Raw genomic sequence first — 17,837 nt, 5'->3', positions numbered from 1 at the left:
TTGTTATTATTATTCAAAGATGATATGATTACATATGTTGAAAATGGAAAAGGATCTAAAAATAAACTTTTGGAATTAATAAGCATATTTAGCAAGGTTGCTGGATAGAAAAAGCAACATACAAAAATTATGTCTCTCTATACCAGCTCAAACAAAATATAAAATTTCAGAAAAAGATACAATTTCCAACAGCATCAAATACATAGAAATAAATTTAACAAAATAGGTGCAAGACTTCTTTGGACAAAACTGCAAAACTTTATTGAGAGAATTTTAACAGTCAAATTTCCAACACAAGAACAGCCTGCATGGTTTCAGCTTGTCTTCCTTTAAAAACCTGTGGTTGTCCTTCACCTATAAGATAAACATAACAGTGGGATACATTACTTAGAACTTTATTTAGATGACACTAAAGGACATTACATTTTTAGTTTTATAAAATGGACTAAAACCAGAACCCTAAGGGTGACCCTTTGGCTTATATCCAGTTAAACCTCTGTAGAGACTTCGAAGGTAGACTTTCAGACACATTAACAATATTTGTTAAACACACCACTCTTTCTAGTGGTACAAAGAAGCAAAAAGACTACTCAAGTTCAGAACAGATTAAACCTAGTGCATCTATTCAGAGGTAGTTTTAAGTAGAAAGCAAAAATTCTTTATACTTTTAGTAAAAATTCAACCAAACAACAAATGAAAAACCTAAGAAACTTCAAAAGAATCATTTAAATGTTCTGACTTGAAAAAGTATTCTGAATACATGTAGGATATCTACAACAATAATATCACACTTGGAATTGCTTAAGTGAAATAAATAGAAAGGCTGGTATTGCGTTTGTTTTGACTTTTATTATGGAAAAGTGCAAAACTGTTTCTTTGAGCTAGTTTAGCCCTTATAAGTAGGGCAACCATTTGTCCCTGTTTGCATCCATACTCCTGCTGTAATTATGAATAGTGACTCGTTACACGCTGAAAAGCGTTCCAGTTTGTACAATAATTTATATGGTCACACTAGTTTTAAGCCATTATCATCAAAGGTAACATCAAATTGTCAAGGAGAAATAGCACCATGTCTCACAGTCCGGCCAAAAAAACACGAAGGACAGAAGTGGGGGAGAAAGAGAAAGAAAGAAAAAAAACTTGGAAAGCCAACAATCACCAAGACAAAAAGCAACAAGTGCTGGAGAGGCTGTGGAGAAATGGGAACGCTAATCCACTGCTGGTGGGAATGCAAACTGGTGCAGCCTCTATGGAAAACAGTATGGAGATTCCTCAAAAAATTAAAAATAGAAATACCTTATGATCCAGCTATCCCACTTCTGGGTATCTACCCAACGAACCTGAAATCGACGATCCAAAGAGGCTTATGCACCTCTATGTTCATCGCAGCATTATTCACTATAGCCAAGAGATGGAAGCAACCCAAGTGTCCCTTGACTGATGATTGGATAAAGAAGATGTGGTATATATATACCATGGAATACTACTCAGCCATAAAAAAAGACAAAATCGTCCCATTTGCAACAACATGGATGGACCTGGAGGGTATTATGTTAAGTGAAATAAGCCAGAAAGAGAAGGATAAACAGTGTATGATTTCACTCATATGTGGAAGATAAACCAATACACGGACAGATAGAACTGTTTGCTGGTTACCAGGGGCTACGGGGGTGGGGGGTGGGCACAAGGGGTGGAGGGATGCACTTATATGGTGACTGATAAACAATAATGTACAACAAAAATTTCACAACAGGGGCCGGCCCCATGGCGTAGCGGTTAAGTACGTGTGCTCCGCTGCTGGGGGCCTGGGTTCGGATCCCAGACACGCACCGACGCACTGCTCGTCAAGCCATGCTGTGGCGGGGTCCCACATAAAGTGGAGGAAGATAGGCACAGATGTTAGCCCCGGGCCAGTCTTTCTCAGCAAAAAGAGGAGGATTGGCATGGATGTTAGCTCAGGGCTGATCTTCCTCACACACAAAATAAAAATTAAAAATTTCACAATGAAAAAAAGGAAATAAAAGAAAAAAACTTGGAAAGCCAAATACACACATATATATATAATTATATAACATATTCAATATCTGTTAGTGTCTTGTTCATACTCCATATTATATATACTTGGCCTTTATTTTCTTCACGATTATGTAAACTAGTGGATCCTCTATTCACAAATATTTTCTAAAAGAGCAATCTCTTTGATTTACTTATTAGTTGGATTATTTTTCCTTTTCCTAATGATTCATACCTATCTTTTATTAAGAATCTCTTTCTTTTTCCCCTAAGTTTATTTTGTTGCTTTATTATTATTTTTTTTATATTAGATGCTCATGTAATTTATCATCTTTCTTTTAATAACATATGCATTTAAGGCGATGATCTTCCTATGAGTACATTTTAGCCATGTTCAGTAGGTTCCTGGAAGTAGTCTGAAAACTCTCTCTTAATGTCAATAGTCTAATGGAATGGTCCAGCAATGTAGAGTAAAAAAGTTTAGAAGACTAACGCAAGGTAACTTCTTCCCTAAACATCAGTGCTTACTTTAAATTCAGAAGCTCTTGTGACTAATGGCCAGCAATTGGGAAAACACATATAAACATACTTAACTTGATTACTCAGGACTTATTAAGGTTATGGTCTTTGAACTTCAAATCTTATCAATTGATGTCTCAAGGCAGAAATTTATATATATGCCACTTTTGATATGGTCAGAGGTGATGATATCACCGCATCCACATTTTGATTAGGAACAGTAGCTCATTAAGACTGAGTGGAGACACAGAGTGTGCTTAGCATAGCTATCTTACAGTCACCTTGAGCATCAGTGACTACATGCACTCTCTCTACTTAATCAGCCACAGAAACTAGAAACTAGACTATCTCTTGCCATTTTATTATTTAGTCATTTGAGGCTTCCTTGGGGAAAGGATTTAAAATGCAGTTGTTAAGAGCCAGAGAATTCAGAATCTGAGAACAGGCATTCAGGACTCCGTACAGAAAAACAAACATCAAGCAGAGTTCGTTTTCTTAGTAGCCATGAAACCTCAATTCAGATGTTGTAATTTGACTCAGGTCAGGGTTTGATGATTTATGAGAAACAATTCACACAAAGCAGATTATCTTTGTATTCTACCCAACAGAACGCAAAAATCATTAAAATAATTTTTAAATATCTGATTTGAATTCACTATTTTTATAAGAGCAAAGATGTGTTTAAAAGTTAAGAGATTTGCCCAGAGTCTCACAAATTATGTTAGAGCTGGTCCCAGAACCTACTTTAGGGCCTCAGCATATTTCATACAAACTGATGTGTGTTACAAATGCATCGTGTATTTGTTAAAACAGATCTCTATAAAAGTATCTGAAAATTATTAGCTGTTGGTTAAAGGACCTATACTCAAAGGTAACAAAATGCTTTCCTATTTTATAATTCAATATAGCTTTGACCCAATTTGTTTCTATACCTGATAGTCTATAAGTCAAGCATTTAAGGTCTGAACTACATTTCAAATAATCTTTATATGTGAACTCTGTTGTTAAAGTAGCAGTAATGTTACCTCTACATTATTAAAAATATAATATTGTGGAAAAGAAACACCCTAGAATTTGCATGCTTAATGGATAACATACCTGCTTCTGGCATTTTCATGGGCTCTGGATTTCATAGTCTCTTCCCCTTGACATCAGGATCATCACCACACTCACGCCCAGTCTTTGGCTGAGCCAGTTCCTGTTGATTAGCTTCCAGGGCAAGCCCTTGCAAATAAAAAGGTTATCAATTTAAGAAGTAAAACATGAGGGGCCAGCCCAGTGGCGTAGCAGTTAAGTTCACACACTCTGCTTCGGCAGCCCGGGGTTTGCAGGTTCGGATCCCGGGTGCGGACCTATGTACCACTTATCAAGCCATGCTGTGGCGGCATCCCACATATAAAGTAGAGGAAGACGGGCACGGATGTTAGTCCCGGACCAATCTTCCTCAGCAAAAAGAGGAGGATTGGCAACAGATGTTAGCTCAGGGCTAATCTTCCTCACCAAAAAAAAAAAAAAGAAGTAAAACATGAGATATGAAAAAGGAAATGATAATATTCATTCCCTCTGTGTTATTAAATAATTTTAGGCTAGTGTAGTAATAAATGTGATGCATAAGAATCACAAGAGCATTATTTCAGGAGTCTGTTACCAGAAACTAGGAAAGCAGGTTCCTCTTCCTTTCCCAAGACTGCCCTCAGACAACGTAGGTGCTCCCTTTGTACTTACCTGCATTGTACTTGTGATTGTACTTATTAGTGATTTGTTTGAGTCTAACTAGATTGTGAGCTGAAGGCTGAAATCATGTCTGTCATTAGTACTTAGCATGTTACAAGGCATGAGTAGACACCTATAAATGTCGAGTGAAAAAAAAGTCTTAAAAAAATACAGGAAAAAGCCCAAATTGATAAACATTCTGCAAACCGACTGGTCTATCCTCTTCAGAAATGTCAGTATCATGAATGACAAAGAAAAATAAAAGAACTACTCCAGATAAAGAAGACTAAATAGACATGACAACTAAATGCAATGCATGATCCTAGACTAGACTCTGGATCAAAAAAATTCTATAAAGGAAATTATTGTTACAACTGAGGAAATTTGAAGATACTAAATGACTGCATTTTCTCATTGTCAAATTTCCTGATTTTGATAATTGTACAGTGGTTAGCCAAGAGAATGACTTTTTCCTTGTTCTTAGGATATATTGAAACTTTATCTAAATGATTCAGCATTAATAACAGTAAACATATTGATATGTGTGTGTGTGTGTGTGTGTGTGTGTGTGTATCGGGGGAAGGGAAGAAGATATGAAACCAACATGGTAAAAACTATTAATAATCGGTGAATAAGTGAAAAGTATGTGAGTTAATTGTACTATTATTGTAACTTTTCTGTAATTTTTTTGCTTTGGAAATATAAAGTAAAAATTAAAAAGAATATATGACAACTACATTGTACTTCAGGAAGACAGGAGTTACTTTATTTTTAATTGTGGTTTAAAAACTCATAATATAAAATTTACCATCTTAACCATTTTTAAGTGTACAGTTCAATGAGGAGTTATTTTTGCAAAATAAGCAGGAATCAGGAATGGACTTTACATATTTATTTTCCCATATTATGAAACCTTTATTTTAAATGACAATCCATGGATAAACCATAACACATGTATAACTCCCGTATTTGCCAGAGTGTACTAAGAGCATCAGCCATCTACAAAGTCTGAAGTCCACAGCATGGATAGGATTTCAATTACAATTAAAATGTAATTTTCTGAAGGATTAGCTGAGGGGATTTTCGGGCCTGACAAATCTTACAATTTTGACACCTGTCTCCTATTAGGGTAACCAGAAAGTTTTATGTAGATCCAAAGGCCCTATGTGTAATTTTCCATAAATGAATCCCATATAGAACAAAATAGCAAAAATAACAGCAAAATTATTTGTGGATACTTGAAAATATATTGTCTTACAGTGAAAATAAAGGAAGTGGGGTGGAAAGAAATGAATAGGCATTGTTGTCATTCATATTCTAGAAACCTTTAACAGTGGCCTGAATTACGTAAATGTCTTCCTTCAAAATACTATATATACCTGGGAGAAATAATTTCTGTCTCATGTTAATCTTTAGAAAATTAATCCTTTGATTTTTCTAACCATAGAAGGATTTAACCACCTTGTATAAGCCCCTTAAAAAATAATACTAAACCAGCTACCTATATGCCAGTATCCTGAATTATCCAGCTTTTTCCAAATTTACCATATCAAAATAGCAACAGAAGGAAACAGTGCCTATAATTCATTGAGCTCTTTTCTGGAGTCTCTATCCTGCTCCACTGAACAGTATTTATCCCTGGGCCAATACTGAGCTATCTTACAATACAGACATTAGAGTCTTAAGCATTTTAAGTAAAATCATTCACCTTTTTTTACAGCAACATAGGTGGTAGGAAGACACAAACTTTGGAATGAAATACAAATTTTGTCATCAACAGTTGAGTGCTCTTTGATAAATACAATCTTTCGGCCTCAATTTTCTCATTTATAAAATGGGAGAAATTTCTTACAATGAGGGATTGCTCAAAGCTGCAAACTATACTCTCTTTACTTTTCCAGCCAATTTGCGGGCAATGTTTGAGATCCCTTTTTATTGTTTTCTTTCCTCTTGTTACTGGTATATCATAACGCATGCACACATACATATAAACATGCAAGAGGCGTTCTTCTTCCCTTTCCCTTCACCTTGAACCACAAGTGCTCCTTCACCTTCTTTCTCTTGACCAGGTGTAATATCCTGACTCTCAGTTGGTGGTTCCTCTTGTTGAGGTTGCTCATCACTGGGCTGCTGGGTCTACAAGGGTGTGTGTGTGCACAAATAAAAAGTTTTGTTAAAAAAAGTTTTGTTATTAATACATGTCAATAATATAAATATACAGAATACATAGATATATTTGATCATAAGTAAATCTAATGATATTTCTCCATTACTATTCAATATACTTACTCTGTTTTTTTTCTGTGTGTGTGAGGAAGATCAGCCCTGAGCTAACACCCATGCCAAGCCTCCTCTTTTTGCTGAGGAGGACCGGCCCTGAGCTAACATCTATTGCCAATCCTCCTCCTTTTTTTTTTTTTTTCCCTTTTTCTCCCCAAAGCCCCAGTAGATAGTTGTATGTCATAGCTGCACATCCTCTTAGTTGCTGTATGTAGGACGCGGCCTCAGCACGGCCGGACAAGCAGTGCGTTGGGGCGTGCCGGGATCCAAACTGCGCCGCCAGTAGCGGAGCGTGCACACTCAACTGCTAAGCCACAGGGCCAGCCCCTCAATATACTTACTCTTAATGAAGTTACTCTTCCCACAGAGAGGCTACTCCAAAAAAAGAGTTATCCCACAAGGACTTTGGAAGCCATTTTAATTTACTTTGGGATGGATGTGTGCAATCTATTGTTAACAAGCATGAGAAGGAAGTCATCAGGTCTATTTCCCAGGAACATAACAACATCCATTCAGGCAACACCAGAATGTAATTCTCCTGGATCAGTATTCCTTATCAGTATGGAAGCCCTTTATCACTGTATCTATACCAGCTCAACAATATTGTCACAAAAATAAATTTCTACTAATAAAAAACATCAAACGTTAAAATACTTACAACCACAGGCCCAACTAGCTGGGAAGATTCTTCATCATCGCTTCTTCCTCTAGGTCTGAATGTCCACCTTATCTGCCCACTCATATTTCACACTGAAAACAGAATATTGTGATTTGGAGAACACACTTAAGAGGATAACTGTATTTGACCACTTCTGTGGCCAAATGGTGACATGTACTTCTTTTTTAATATTGAAAATATTTTCAAAGTAAGTCTCAAGGTAAACCAATGTAACCTCAATAAAATAATTTTTTAAGAAGAGAGATAACAACAACAAAATAAGTCTCAAGGTAATGTAAATGTGCATGCTTTCCAATCACACCAAATCTGGCAGCTTGCAAAGGCAACTGTTCATGTCATGGCCAAGCTGACAGAGAAATCACCTCAAGGCACACGGTAAAAGATTGGAGACTTTTCTGATGAGGTTTGGTTTCACAACTGGATTCATCATGAAAGCACCAGAAAATTTCAAGTTGAGTGACTACTGCTTTTGTCACACTCCCATCTCCTAGGCCCATTCTTCCCCCTTCCATCAAGTTCTGCTGAAACCCATGGAAAGCCTCAACTGTTCCCATACCACCTATGGCTGTTTTCCCACTCCAAGGGCCAAGGTGACGAGCTGCCGAGCTGCCATGCAGAAGGATGGGCCCGCTCCTCCCTTGGCACTCTGCTTGGTGCACTACCAACCTCGGGGACGCAGTTACAAGCCCGCGGCGTTCCCTGTTTCTAGGCCCTTTCTTTACCGCCCGCCCCAACCCGCCCCGGCCCAGGGCCCCACTGAGGACTCTGGATTCCGTGCTCTGCCGGCAGTCCTAGGCGCCTCCAGGACCCGGATACTTCCAATAACGCCCCCAAGACTCACCCCATCTTCCTCACACCCCCCTCCCCTCCGCGGCCCACCATCCTCCCTCGTCCCGGCCCCACCACGACGACACGAGTCATGGCGCCTGCGACGCCAGTGAAGAGGACAACGACCTGGAGGACCCTCCTCAGAGGCCAGAAACCATGCCGCCTGGACCCGCCGAAGCCCACTGGCTCCCTCCTCACACTCGCTCACACTTAAACTCCTGGGAAGACTGATCTAGGCAACCTACCGACTGAGTCTCTACCAACAAGAAAGAAGTCAGACGGTAAAACACCACCCTCACACCTCGGTGCCGGGGGAACGTTATGCACCCCCAACACTAACGGCTGATGGGAAGGTGCGCGGCACCGGGCATGCGCGCGCACCAGGCATGCGTGTTGCATCCTGCGTGTGCCTCCCAGGCTGGGTTCCCCGCCCACCCCAACGGAACTCCACTGAGGACTCTGGAGTCTGTCATATGTGGGTAGTTCCTGGTTCCCCCAGAACCCAGATACCTCCAATAACGCCCCCAAGACTTGCCCTCTCTTCATCTGATGCCCTCCCCTCCACGGCCCACCTTCCTCCCTCATCCTGGCCTCGCCATGATGACAAGGGCTATGGTGGCTGCTTGTGAAGAGAGGTAGAATGCCTGCTAAAACAGAAATGGCAATATACTCTGTAGGATTTATACAAGACCCAGAGTCTCTTAACCTAATATTCAAAATGTCCAGCCCATAATTCAAAATTACTCAGAATATGAAGAACCAGGAAAATCTCAACTCACATGGGAAAGACAACCAATGCACATCAATGCAGAGAAGACTGATGTTGGAATTATCTGACAAAGTCTTTAAAGCAGCTATTGTAAAAATGCTTCAACAAGCAATCCTGAACACTTTTGAAATAAACAAAAATAGAAAGTCTTGGCACCAAAAAAAGAATATTTAAATAAGAAACAAATGGAAATTTTAGAAGTGAAAAATATGATAAAATAAAAATCTCACTGGTTGGATTCAACAGCAGAATGGAGACGAGAAAATAGTGAACTTGAAGCTAGATCAATAGAAATTATTCAATTCAAATAACTCAGAAAAAAAGAGATTGAAAGGAAAATGAACAGAATCTCAAGGACTTGTGAGAAAATACTAAAACACCTATAATTTTTATCATCAGAAACACAAAAGAAAAAGTGAGAGAGTATGGTGATTAAAATATATTTTTTGAAGCGATAATCGCTAGAAACTTCACAAATTTGGCAAAAGATATAAACCTACAGATTCAAGAAGCTCAGAAAACACCAAACAGGATAGACCCAAAAAAAATCCAGGCCCAGACATTTCATAGTCAAACTGCTGAAAACTAAAGAAAAAAATCTTGAAAGCAGCCAAAGAAAAAGAATGCATTCCTTATAGAGGAACAATGAATCAAATGACTGAAGAATTCTCATCATAAATCACAGAAGCCAGTAGGAAGTGTCTCAACATGTCTAAAGTGCTGAAAGAAAAGAACTGAACTTTTGAATTTGGTAGAATTCAACCCAGAATTCTACATTCAGGAAAATATCCTTAAGGAATGAACGTGTAAAAAAGACATTCAGAGATGAAGGGAAACAAAGAGAATGTGTTGTTAGCAGACCTAAAAGAACTGCAGTCGAAAGTTTCAGACAGAAGGAAAATAGCACCAGAAGGAAACTTGGACGTCAGGAATGAAGGAAAAGCAGCAGAAAAGGGTAAATATTTGGTCAAATATAATAGACTATTCTTCTTTTGAATTAAATTATATTTGAGGATTGAAAGCAAAAATTAAAACATTGTCTGATGGGGTTTCAATGTGTGTGGATGTGATATATAAGATAACTATAACATAAAGAGGGGGAGACTAACGGGACCTATACGGTGGTAAGGTTTCTATGTTCCATGTGAAATGGTAAAAATATTGATTCTCAGTAGTCAACGAAGAGTTAAGTATGTATATTTCAAATTCCTAGATGAATCACTTTAAAAAGTATACAAAGAAATACAGTCAAAAGCACAATTAAAAGGAATAACCCAAAGCAAAGCAAGAAAGCAGAGAAACAAAAAACAGAGGGAAGAAACAGAAAACAAATGATAAAAGGATATATATAAATCCAAACATACTAGTAATTACATTAAATGCAAGTAAAAGTCAAAGATTGTAAGGATGAATTCTTTTTTTTAAAAAAAGGCAACAGGGGCCGGCCCAGTGGCACAAGCGGTTAAGTGCGCGCGCTCCGCTGCGGCGGCCCGGGGTTCACCACTTCGGACCCTGGGGGCGCACCAACGCACCACTTGGCAAGCCATGCTGTGGCGGCATCCCATATAAATATAAAGTGGAGGAAGATGGGCACCCATGTTAGCTCAGGGCTGGCTGATCTTCCTCACAAAAAAAAAAAAAGAAAGAAAGCTCAAATGACTCCATTAATGTCTGACAAAGTAAACTACAGAACAAAGAAAATTACCAAGCATAAAGAGAGATATTACAAACTGATAAAAATTCACCAAGGATACATCATAATCTATAATGTGTGTGCACTTGTGTTGGGGGTCCCCAAGACCACCCCAGGTTCAATTATTTGCAAAGAGGTTTCACAGAACTCAGCATATAGCTGTACTCATGGCTAAAATTTATTGCAACTTAAGGATACTAAGCAAAATCAGCAAAGGGAAAAAAGCGCCCAGGGTGAAGTCCAGAGGAGAGCAGTACAAGCTTCTAAGAGTCCTTTCCCAGTGGAGTCACACAATTCATTCCTCTAGCAACGAATTGTGATAATATGTGTGCAGTATTGTCTACCAGGGCAGCACATTAGATACTCAATGCTTTCTCCCTAAGATCGGGAATGGGCAAGAATGTCTGCTCTCACCCTTATTATTTAACATTGTATCAGAAGTCCTAGCCAGTTCTGCAAGGCAAGAAAAAGACATAAACGGCTTGCAGATTGGGAAGGAAGAAATAAAACCACCCCAATTCTCAGATAACATGGTTATCTGCATAGAAAATCCCATGGAATGTATTTTTAAAAATACTAGAACTAACAAGTGAGTTTAGCAACATTGCAGAATACAAGTTCAACACACAAAAATCAAGCGTATTTCTATATACTAGCAATAGAAAAAAGAAAACCAAAATTTGAAACACACACACACACAATACTATTTTACAATAGTATTATAATAATAATATAGCTATTTTACAATAGCTCCTCAAAAAATCCAACAAACATGTGCAGGATCTGTGGCTGGTGAAAACTGCAAGAAGCTGATGAAAGAAATAAAAGAAGACCTAAATAAATGAAGAGACATACTATGTTCATGGGTTGATGGATTCAATATAGTTAACATGTCAATTGTCCCCAAATTGATCTATAGATTTAATGCAATTCCAATCAAAATCCCAGCAGGATTTTTTTTGTAGATACAGACTTATCGATTCGAAAATGGATGTGGAAAAACAAAGGAACTAGAATTGTCAAAATAATTTTGAAAAGGAAGAACAAAATTGGAGGACTAACACTGATTTTAAGAATTACTGTAAAGCTACAGTAATCAAAGCCAGCCCTGGTTGTCTAGTGGTTAAGATTGGGCGCTCTCATTGCCTCGGCCTGGGTTTGTTTCATCAGGGAGCCACACCACCTGTTGTCAGTTGTCATACTGTGGCAGCTGCATGTTGCCGTGATGCTAAAAGCTGTGCCACCGTATTTCAAATACCAGCAGGGTCACCCGTGGTGAACAGGTTTCAGTGCAGCTTCCAGACTAAGACTAGGAAGAAGAACCTGGCCACCCACTTCCAAAAAAGTTGGCCATGAAAACCCTATGAATAGCAGCAGAGCATTGTCTGATAGAGCACAGGAAGTGAGAGGATGGCACAAAAAGACCGGGGCAGGGTTCTGCTCTGCTGTACTTGGTCACTAGGAGTTGGAATTGACTTGATGGCACTAACAACAACAAACGGTAATCAAGACAGTGTGGTACTGGCAAAGGGATGGACAGACCTTTGTTAAATATCAATTGGCCATATTTGTGTGTAAGGGTGTGACTAGGAAGGGGAAGTACAAGGGAATTCTGTAGTGTGATGGAACAGTCGTGCATGCTGAATGTGGTGGCAGTTACATGAATCTATACATGTGTTAAAACTCACAGAATCCCCAAAGCCAATTTTACTGTATAATTTTTTTAAGTAAATGTTAAAAATTTTGTCAATCAAGCAGGTGGGCATCCTTGCTTTCTGTAAAACTATTTTAACATAGGTGTATGTATGCCTAAACAGTAGTTTTGTTTGCTTTTGAGCTATATATAAAGGGAATCCCATAGCATGTCCTCTCTTGTATCTGACTTCTTTCACTTAATATTTTTTGTGTGTGTGGTTTAGTTCATTTCATCTCATAGCTGTGTAGTATTCCATGGTGTCAATATAACACAACTTATTTATGCATTTCCTCTTGATGTATAATTGGGTTGTTTCCCGTTTTTTGCTATTACAAATAGTTTTACTACATGAACATTCCTGTATCTCTTCCAGGTTTACATGTATGTGCAAGAATGCTCACCACAGCTAGTCTAGGATGCCAAAAAAGTAAATCAAGTAAATGGTTAGTAAACCTAACCATCCAATAGGAGAATGACTGAATAAACTCTGGTTATAATAAATGGTGACATATCATCAAAATCACTTCAAAACGTCTGAGCCCGTTTGGATAAGTGACGCTAGTGCTCATCACCGGTGTTACGATGATGACTCATGGCTCTAACGACAGCAGATGGGGCACTGAGCTCATCTCAGGGCTCCCTGAGGACAGAGATGAGGACAAACCTGAAGTGACAGAGGACAAACCTGAAGTGACACAGGCAGCCGGCCACCACAGAGCACTACAGACAGGACCTCAACTCGTCCCTGGCCCATGGTTCTGACCTCAGAGCCTCCCCACCTGTCTGACTGCCCCGAGCCTTTCCAAGAAGGCAGCCCGAGGCCATGGCTGAGGTGGCCCAAGTCGGTCCTTCCCTACCAACTCTGACCGGCTCCTCCTCCTCTTGGCCAAATATGCTTTCTGGTCGCTTCAGATCCCCCTCCATTTGTAAGTGACCCCCGCATGCTGGGAGTGTAATTGTGCCCATTGTGCAGGTGAGGAGACAGGGTGAGAGAGGCCAGGAGCTGGGCCTGCAGCGCCACAGCAGGTCAGTGGGCAGGTTGTGGGTGGGCCAAACCTCACCCCACAGCCGTATATCCCATGAAGCCATACAAAGCTTTTCTGCTGCCTCCTCCTCTGAGGAGCCCTCCATGTCTGTGTCTCCCTCAGATCAGCAGCCCTGGTTCAGCTTCTCGTCCCAGCTAGGGGTTCTAGACCCAGAATTCAGGCCCTGGGAGGGGACTGGGTAGAGGCAGAGCTAGCAGCCGGCCAGGACCTGAATGGGATATGGGGGCCTTTTCTTAAACCCCAGGCTCTGCTGGAGCTGCCCCCAGTGCCTTCAAGATCGAGGGCTGTGCCCTCAGGACAGGCTGAGCTGTAGCCCAACATGTCCCGGGGTCCAGGCCACAGACCAGTCCATCTTGTGGAAAAAGCATGTAATGCAAACTTTCAGTGAGAAAAAGATTAAAAATAGGACAACTTCCTTTTAACCATGAAAATAAGCTTCTGATAAGAGGAAGAAGAGCAGGTTGGGGGGAAAGGCCAGCTACAGAAGACTCTATACAGCACTAAGACCAGGGTCCTCCAGGAGGAAGAGGCAGAGCTGGCCCTAGGCTGCCCCTAGCTGTCCACACACAGAGAGGGAGGCTCTGAGGGACACTCAGGCCTGGAGCTCACGCACCCAGAGGCCTGTGACCCTCTCAGGTGTGAATTTTAAACCTTTGACCCTCCTCTGTCTTCTCCGAAGCCTTCCCGGCCTTGGAGATGAGAAGACCCCTGCTGGCAAAGGCTGGTGTCACTGTTATGTGACAGTCCATGGCTGAGCTGTGCCTGGTGACACCAAGTCCTCACCGTGGGACCAAGGCTTCAGTCAGGCTTCCCTGAATGAAAGGAAAAGTCCACTTTGACTTTAGCAGGAAGCTCAGATTTGGACCTGGACTCACTCTGGACCACAGACATCCAGAATGGGAAGTGCAAGGGTTGTTGGATGTTGGGTGACAGCCAGGCTGACGACTGAGAGCCAAGGACAGAGAGCAGGGGCCACGGTAAGATGAAGATACTGGGCCTAGTAACAAGGAGAAGAAGGATCCCAAAAGATCAGAAAGGCCCTTGCAAAGGACTGTGCTCGGGAATGCAGAAGGAACTCAGGGCCTCAGTTTCCGCATCTGTACACTGGTGATAATAGTTGAATTTACATCATAGAGTTGGTATGAGAAAAGCATGATTCATGGAAAGTGATCCACCAGTGTCTGGCACAGAGTAACTGTGAGGTAAATGCTGATGTAGTTATTGTTATTATTACAAGAATCACTCAATCTTATTTAATCACTTAATCTTAATTAACTGTTGACATGCTCTTCTTCCCAGGGGATGAGCACCTTGCTCCTTTCAAGGATAAGCCCCATCTGTCCACCTCTGTGGGAACACTGGCAGTCACCATAGAGGCCTGGTGAGGGAGGGGGTGTTTGATAGGCAGAATAATGGCCCCCAAAAATGTCCACATCCTAAACCACAGGACCTGGAATATGTCACCTAACGCGGCAAAAAGGACTTTGCAGATGTGATTAAATTTAAGCTTTTTGAGATGGGGAGATTATCCTGGGTTATCTGGGTGGGCCCAGTGTAATCACAAGGGTCCTTATAAGTGAAAGAGGGAGGCAGGAGAGAGAGAGTCAGAGTGATTTGATGTGATAAAGACTTGACTGGCTATTGCTCTTTGAAGATGGAGGAAGGCGGCATGAGCCAAGGACTTCAGGTGGCCTCTAGAAGCTGGAAAAGACAAGGGAACAAATCCTCCGCTAGAGCCTCCAAAAGAAACACAGCCTTGAGGACACCTTGTGAGACTTCTGACCTCCAGAACTGTAAGATAATACATTCGTCTTATTTTAAGCCCCCAAGTTTGTTGTAAATCCGTTACATCATTAATAGGAAATACTAGACAGGGAAACACATGTCCTCCCCACTCTCTTCCTTCCTCTCAGGCCTCCATTGCTGTCACAAATGCCCAGACCTGTGGCCCCTGTGAGATGGTGCCCCTGGAAGGAGGTGGTGGCTCTGTCCCCTCAGTCAGCCTCAGTGACGGGGGAGACTGAGGAGGGTGCAGGCCCCCTGGGGAGGGTGTGTGGGGATCTCGAGGGGGCAGGCTGGGAAGGGGCCTGGGGTATAGAGAGACTCCCGCCCTGCGCGTTATCCGCTGCTATAATAATACACACACTTGAGTGTGGGGACGGGGTGTCGTGGGTGACAGTGATCGTTAAGAGTTCTAAAGGGGGCTGATCACAGCTGACTTTACTCAGTGCTTGCTGTGTGCCAGGCACTGCCTTAGCTGACTGACGTGTTATCTCATTCAACCCTCACCATAACCGTGTGAGGATTACGTGCATATTCTCTGTGCATCCCCTGATGACAGAGGAGCAAAGGGAGGCACAGAGAGCTTGAGTAACTTGCCCCATCGTGACATGGTGGCAATTTAGTCCTGGACTGTGTCACTCCAGAGCCCCTCCTCTTGCCCGCCCTGCCACATCTCCTGGATTACTAGATCACTCAAATGTGGTCACGAGTGAGGGCCATTGCTTTCCCCAAAGCCCAGTGGGCATTAGCCCCCTTTTATGAATGAGGAACTGAGGCTAGGAGAGGACAGACGACTTGCCCAAGGTCACACAACCAGGACTTGGGGGTTCTGGCTTTTTTTTTTTTTCCCCTGAGAATGGACCATGTTCTATAAGTAAGCAGAAGAACTTTTTGGAACATTAGGAAATATAATTTACAAGAAATTTTAAAAATATATCTTATTTTGAATTTTAGAAATGAATTTTCCTACTCCTTACAAAATAATCTTGATACTATGACTCTCTCCAGTCCACATTTTTTTTTTTCGGTTCTGGCTTTTAAATGAGATCTGCCAGGCTCTAAAATCATGTGCCCTCAGTTACCATGGGTGTGAATGAGGTCCAAGGGGAGATGGACTCCAATGTCTGAGGACAAAATGGTTAGATCCTATCCATCCTCTGAGAGATGGTGTCCCCACTCCATGGCTGGTGTCAGGAGACACAGAATAAACAATGTCCCAAAACAATTTCCACAGAGAGGGCTGAGGGAGCTTCGGTAACTTCCAGGACTGAAGGCAAGACCCTGACCCCAGGGAACATTCTGAAGGAAGTAGGCCACCTACACTTCCTGGTCTCGACAGGGAAACCTGGGTTGCTCAGAGCCTGTGTTGAGGAGTCCCGGAGAGCCACATTAGTCCCACTGCTCACTACATTTTATTTTAGTTGTGATTTCTTATTTTGCCCAAGAAGTGTACATTTTAATGAGTATTAATGAATTGCACATCCATGATCCACTACCCAGGTCAAGCAGTAAACTCTCATTGACATTCCAGAAGTTCCCTGGATCACTTCCCAATCACATCCCTCCCTACCCCAGAAGTAAACACTATCATGACTTGGTGATAATCATTTTCTTGCTTTTCTTTATAATTTTACTAGTAATGGATTCATTTTGCCTGTTTTTGAACTTTGTGTAAATAGGTCATACAGTGTGTAATCATCTGTATTTGGCTTCTTCTGCTCAACATCATGTCTGTGTGATTCATCCAGGATGTTCTATGTAGTTGTAGATCTTTCATTGTCATTATACAATATTCCATTCTGTGAATATACAATTTATTTATATACTTATTGGCACATCTGGTTTTTCTATTTGTAGTTTTTAATATATTCTAGGTTTGAGCCTGTCATCAGTTATGTGTTTCAACTATCTGCTCCCAATTTGTGTCCCAATTTGTGGTTTTCATTCTCTTTATGGTGTTTTTTGATCAACATTCTTTTTTTTTTTTTCTGAGGAAGATTCGCCCTGAGCTAATATCTGTTGCCATTCTTACTCTTTTTGTATGTGAGCTGCTGCCACAGCACTGCCGCTGACAGACAAATGATGTAGGTCCATGCCCAGGAACTGAACCCGGGCTGCCAAAGCAGAGCGCACTGAACTTAACCACTAGGCTACTGGGGCTGGCCTAAGACATTTTTAATTTTAATGTAATCGAATGGTCTATAATTCTCATTTATGCTTAGTGTTTTTGTGTCTTCTTTAAGAAAAACTTTTCTACCATGAGTATATGGAAGTATTCTTCTATATTAAATTCTCAAAGCTCTTTGATTTTGCTTTTCACATCTAGGTTTTGAATCCACCTAGAATTATTTTTGTGTTGTGAGGTAAGGATCCAATTCATTTTTTTTCAATATGGATAACTGATTGTTCCATGCATCGAAAGTCCAACCATTCCCCACTGGTCTCACAATACCTCCTTGGCCACCTATTCTGTGTCTACATATGAGTGGGTCTGTTTCTGAGACCACTGGTCTTTCATTGGTCTATTTGATTGCCCTTGCAGCAATATCACACCATCTTAACTGTTATACCTTTATAATAAGTATGGGTGTCCTGGCTAGTTGGCACTTTCACATAAATTTAAGAATTAACTTGCTATGATACACACACACACAAATCTATTGAAATTGTGACCGGATTTGCACTGAACCTACAAAACAGTTTAGAGATAACTGACAACTTTATGACATTGACTCCCATTCAGTGAACATGTATATCTATTTAGTCTTTTAAAATGTCTTTCAATAAGGTTTTATATTTTTTTACCAAAAGATCTTGCC

General features: G+C 40.8%; 1 protein-coding gene across 1 annotated transcript; it reads right to left on the bottom strand.

Moving 5' to 3' along the window:
• Positions 1–243: 243 nt before the first annotated feature.
• On the bottom strand, positions 244–8,363 carry GAGE10 (G antigen 10). The gene is made up of 5 exons (XM_058535864.1): positions 8,278–8,363; positions 7,184–7,275; positions 6,231–6,381; positions 3,631–3,756; positions 244–354 (listed from the first exon to the last, which is right to left on the bottom strand). Exons 2-4 carry the CDS (start codon positions 7,265–7,267, stop codon positions 3,662–3,664), a joined length of 330 nt encoding a protein of 109 aa, XP_058391847.1. The 5' UTR covers positions 7,268–7,275; positions 8,278–8,363; the 3' UTR covers positions 244–354; positions 3,631–3,661.
• Positions 8,364–17,837: the final 9,474 nt, after the last annotated feature.

The sequence above is a fragment of the Diceros bicornis genome, chromosome X (genome assembly GCF_020826845.1).
Source record: "Diceros bicornis minor isolate mBicDic1 chromosome X, mDicBic1.mat.cur, whole genome shotgun sequence".
In the NCBI taxonomy this organism is placed as follows: Eukaryota; Metazoa; Chordata; class Mammalia; order Perissodactyla; family Rhinocerotidae; genus Diceros; species Diceros bicornis.
This window is presented reverse-complemented; position numbering and strand designations above follow the sequence as displayed.

Excerpts from the sequence above, each read along its gene's own strand:
- GAGE10 (XM_058535864.1), bottom strand. The coding sequence starts at position 7,267 with ATGAGTGGGCAGATAAGGTGGACATTCAGACCTAGAGGAAGAAGCGAT. Across the intron at positions 6,382-7,183 it reads AGCTAGTTGGGCCTGTGGTT|ACCCAGCAGCCCAGTGATGA; the intron begins GTAAGTATTTTA and ends ACACCCTTGTAG. Across the intron at positions 3,757-6,230 it reads CGCCTCTTGCATGTTTATAT|GGCTTGCCCTGGAAGCTAAT; the intron begins GTATGTGTGCAT and ends TTTATTTGCAAG.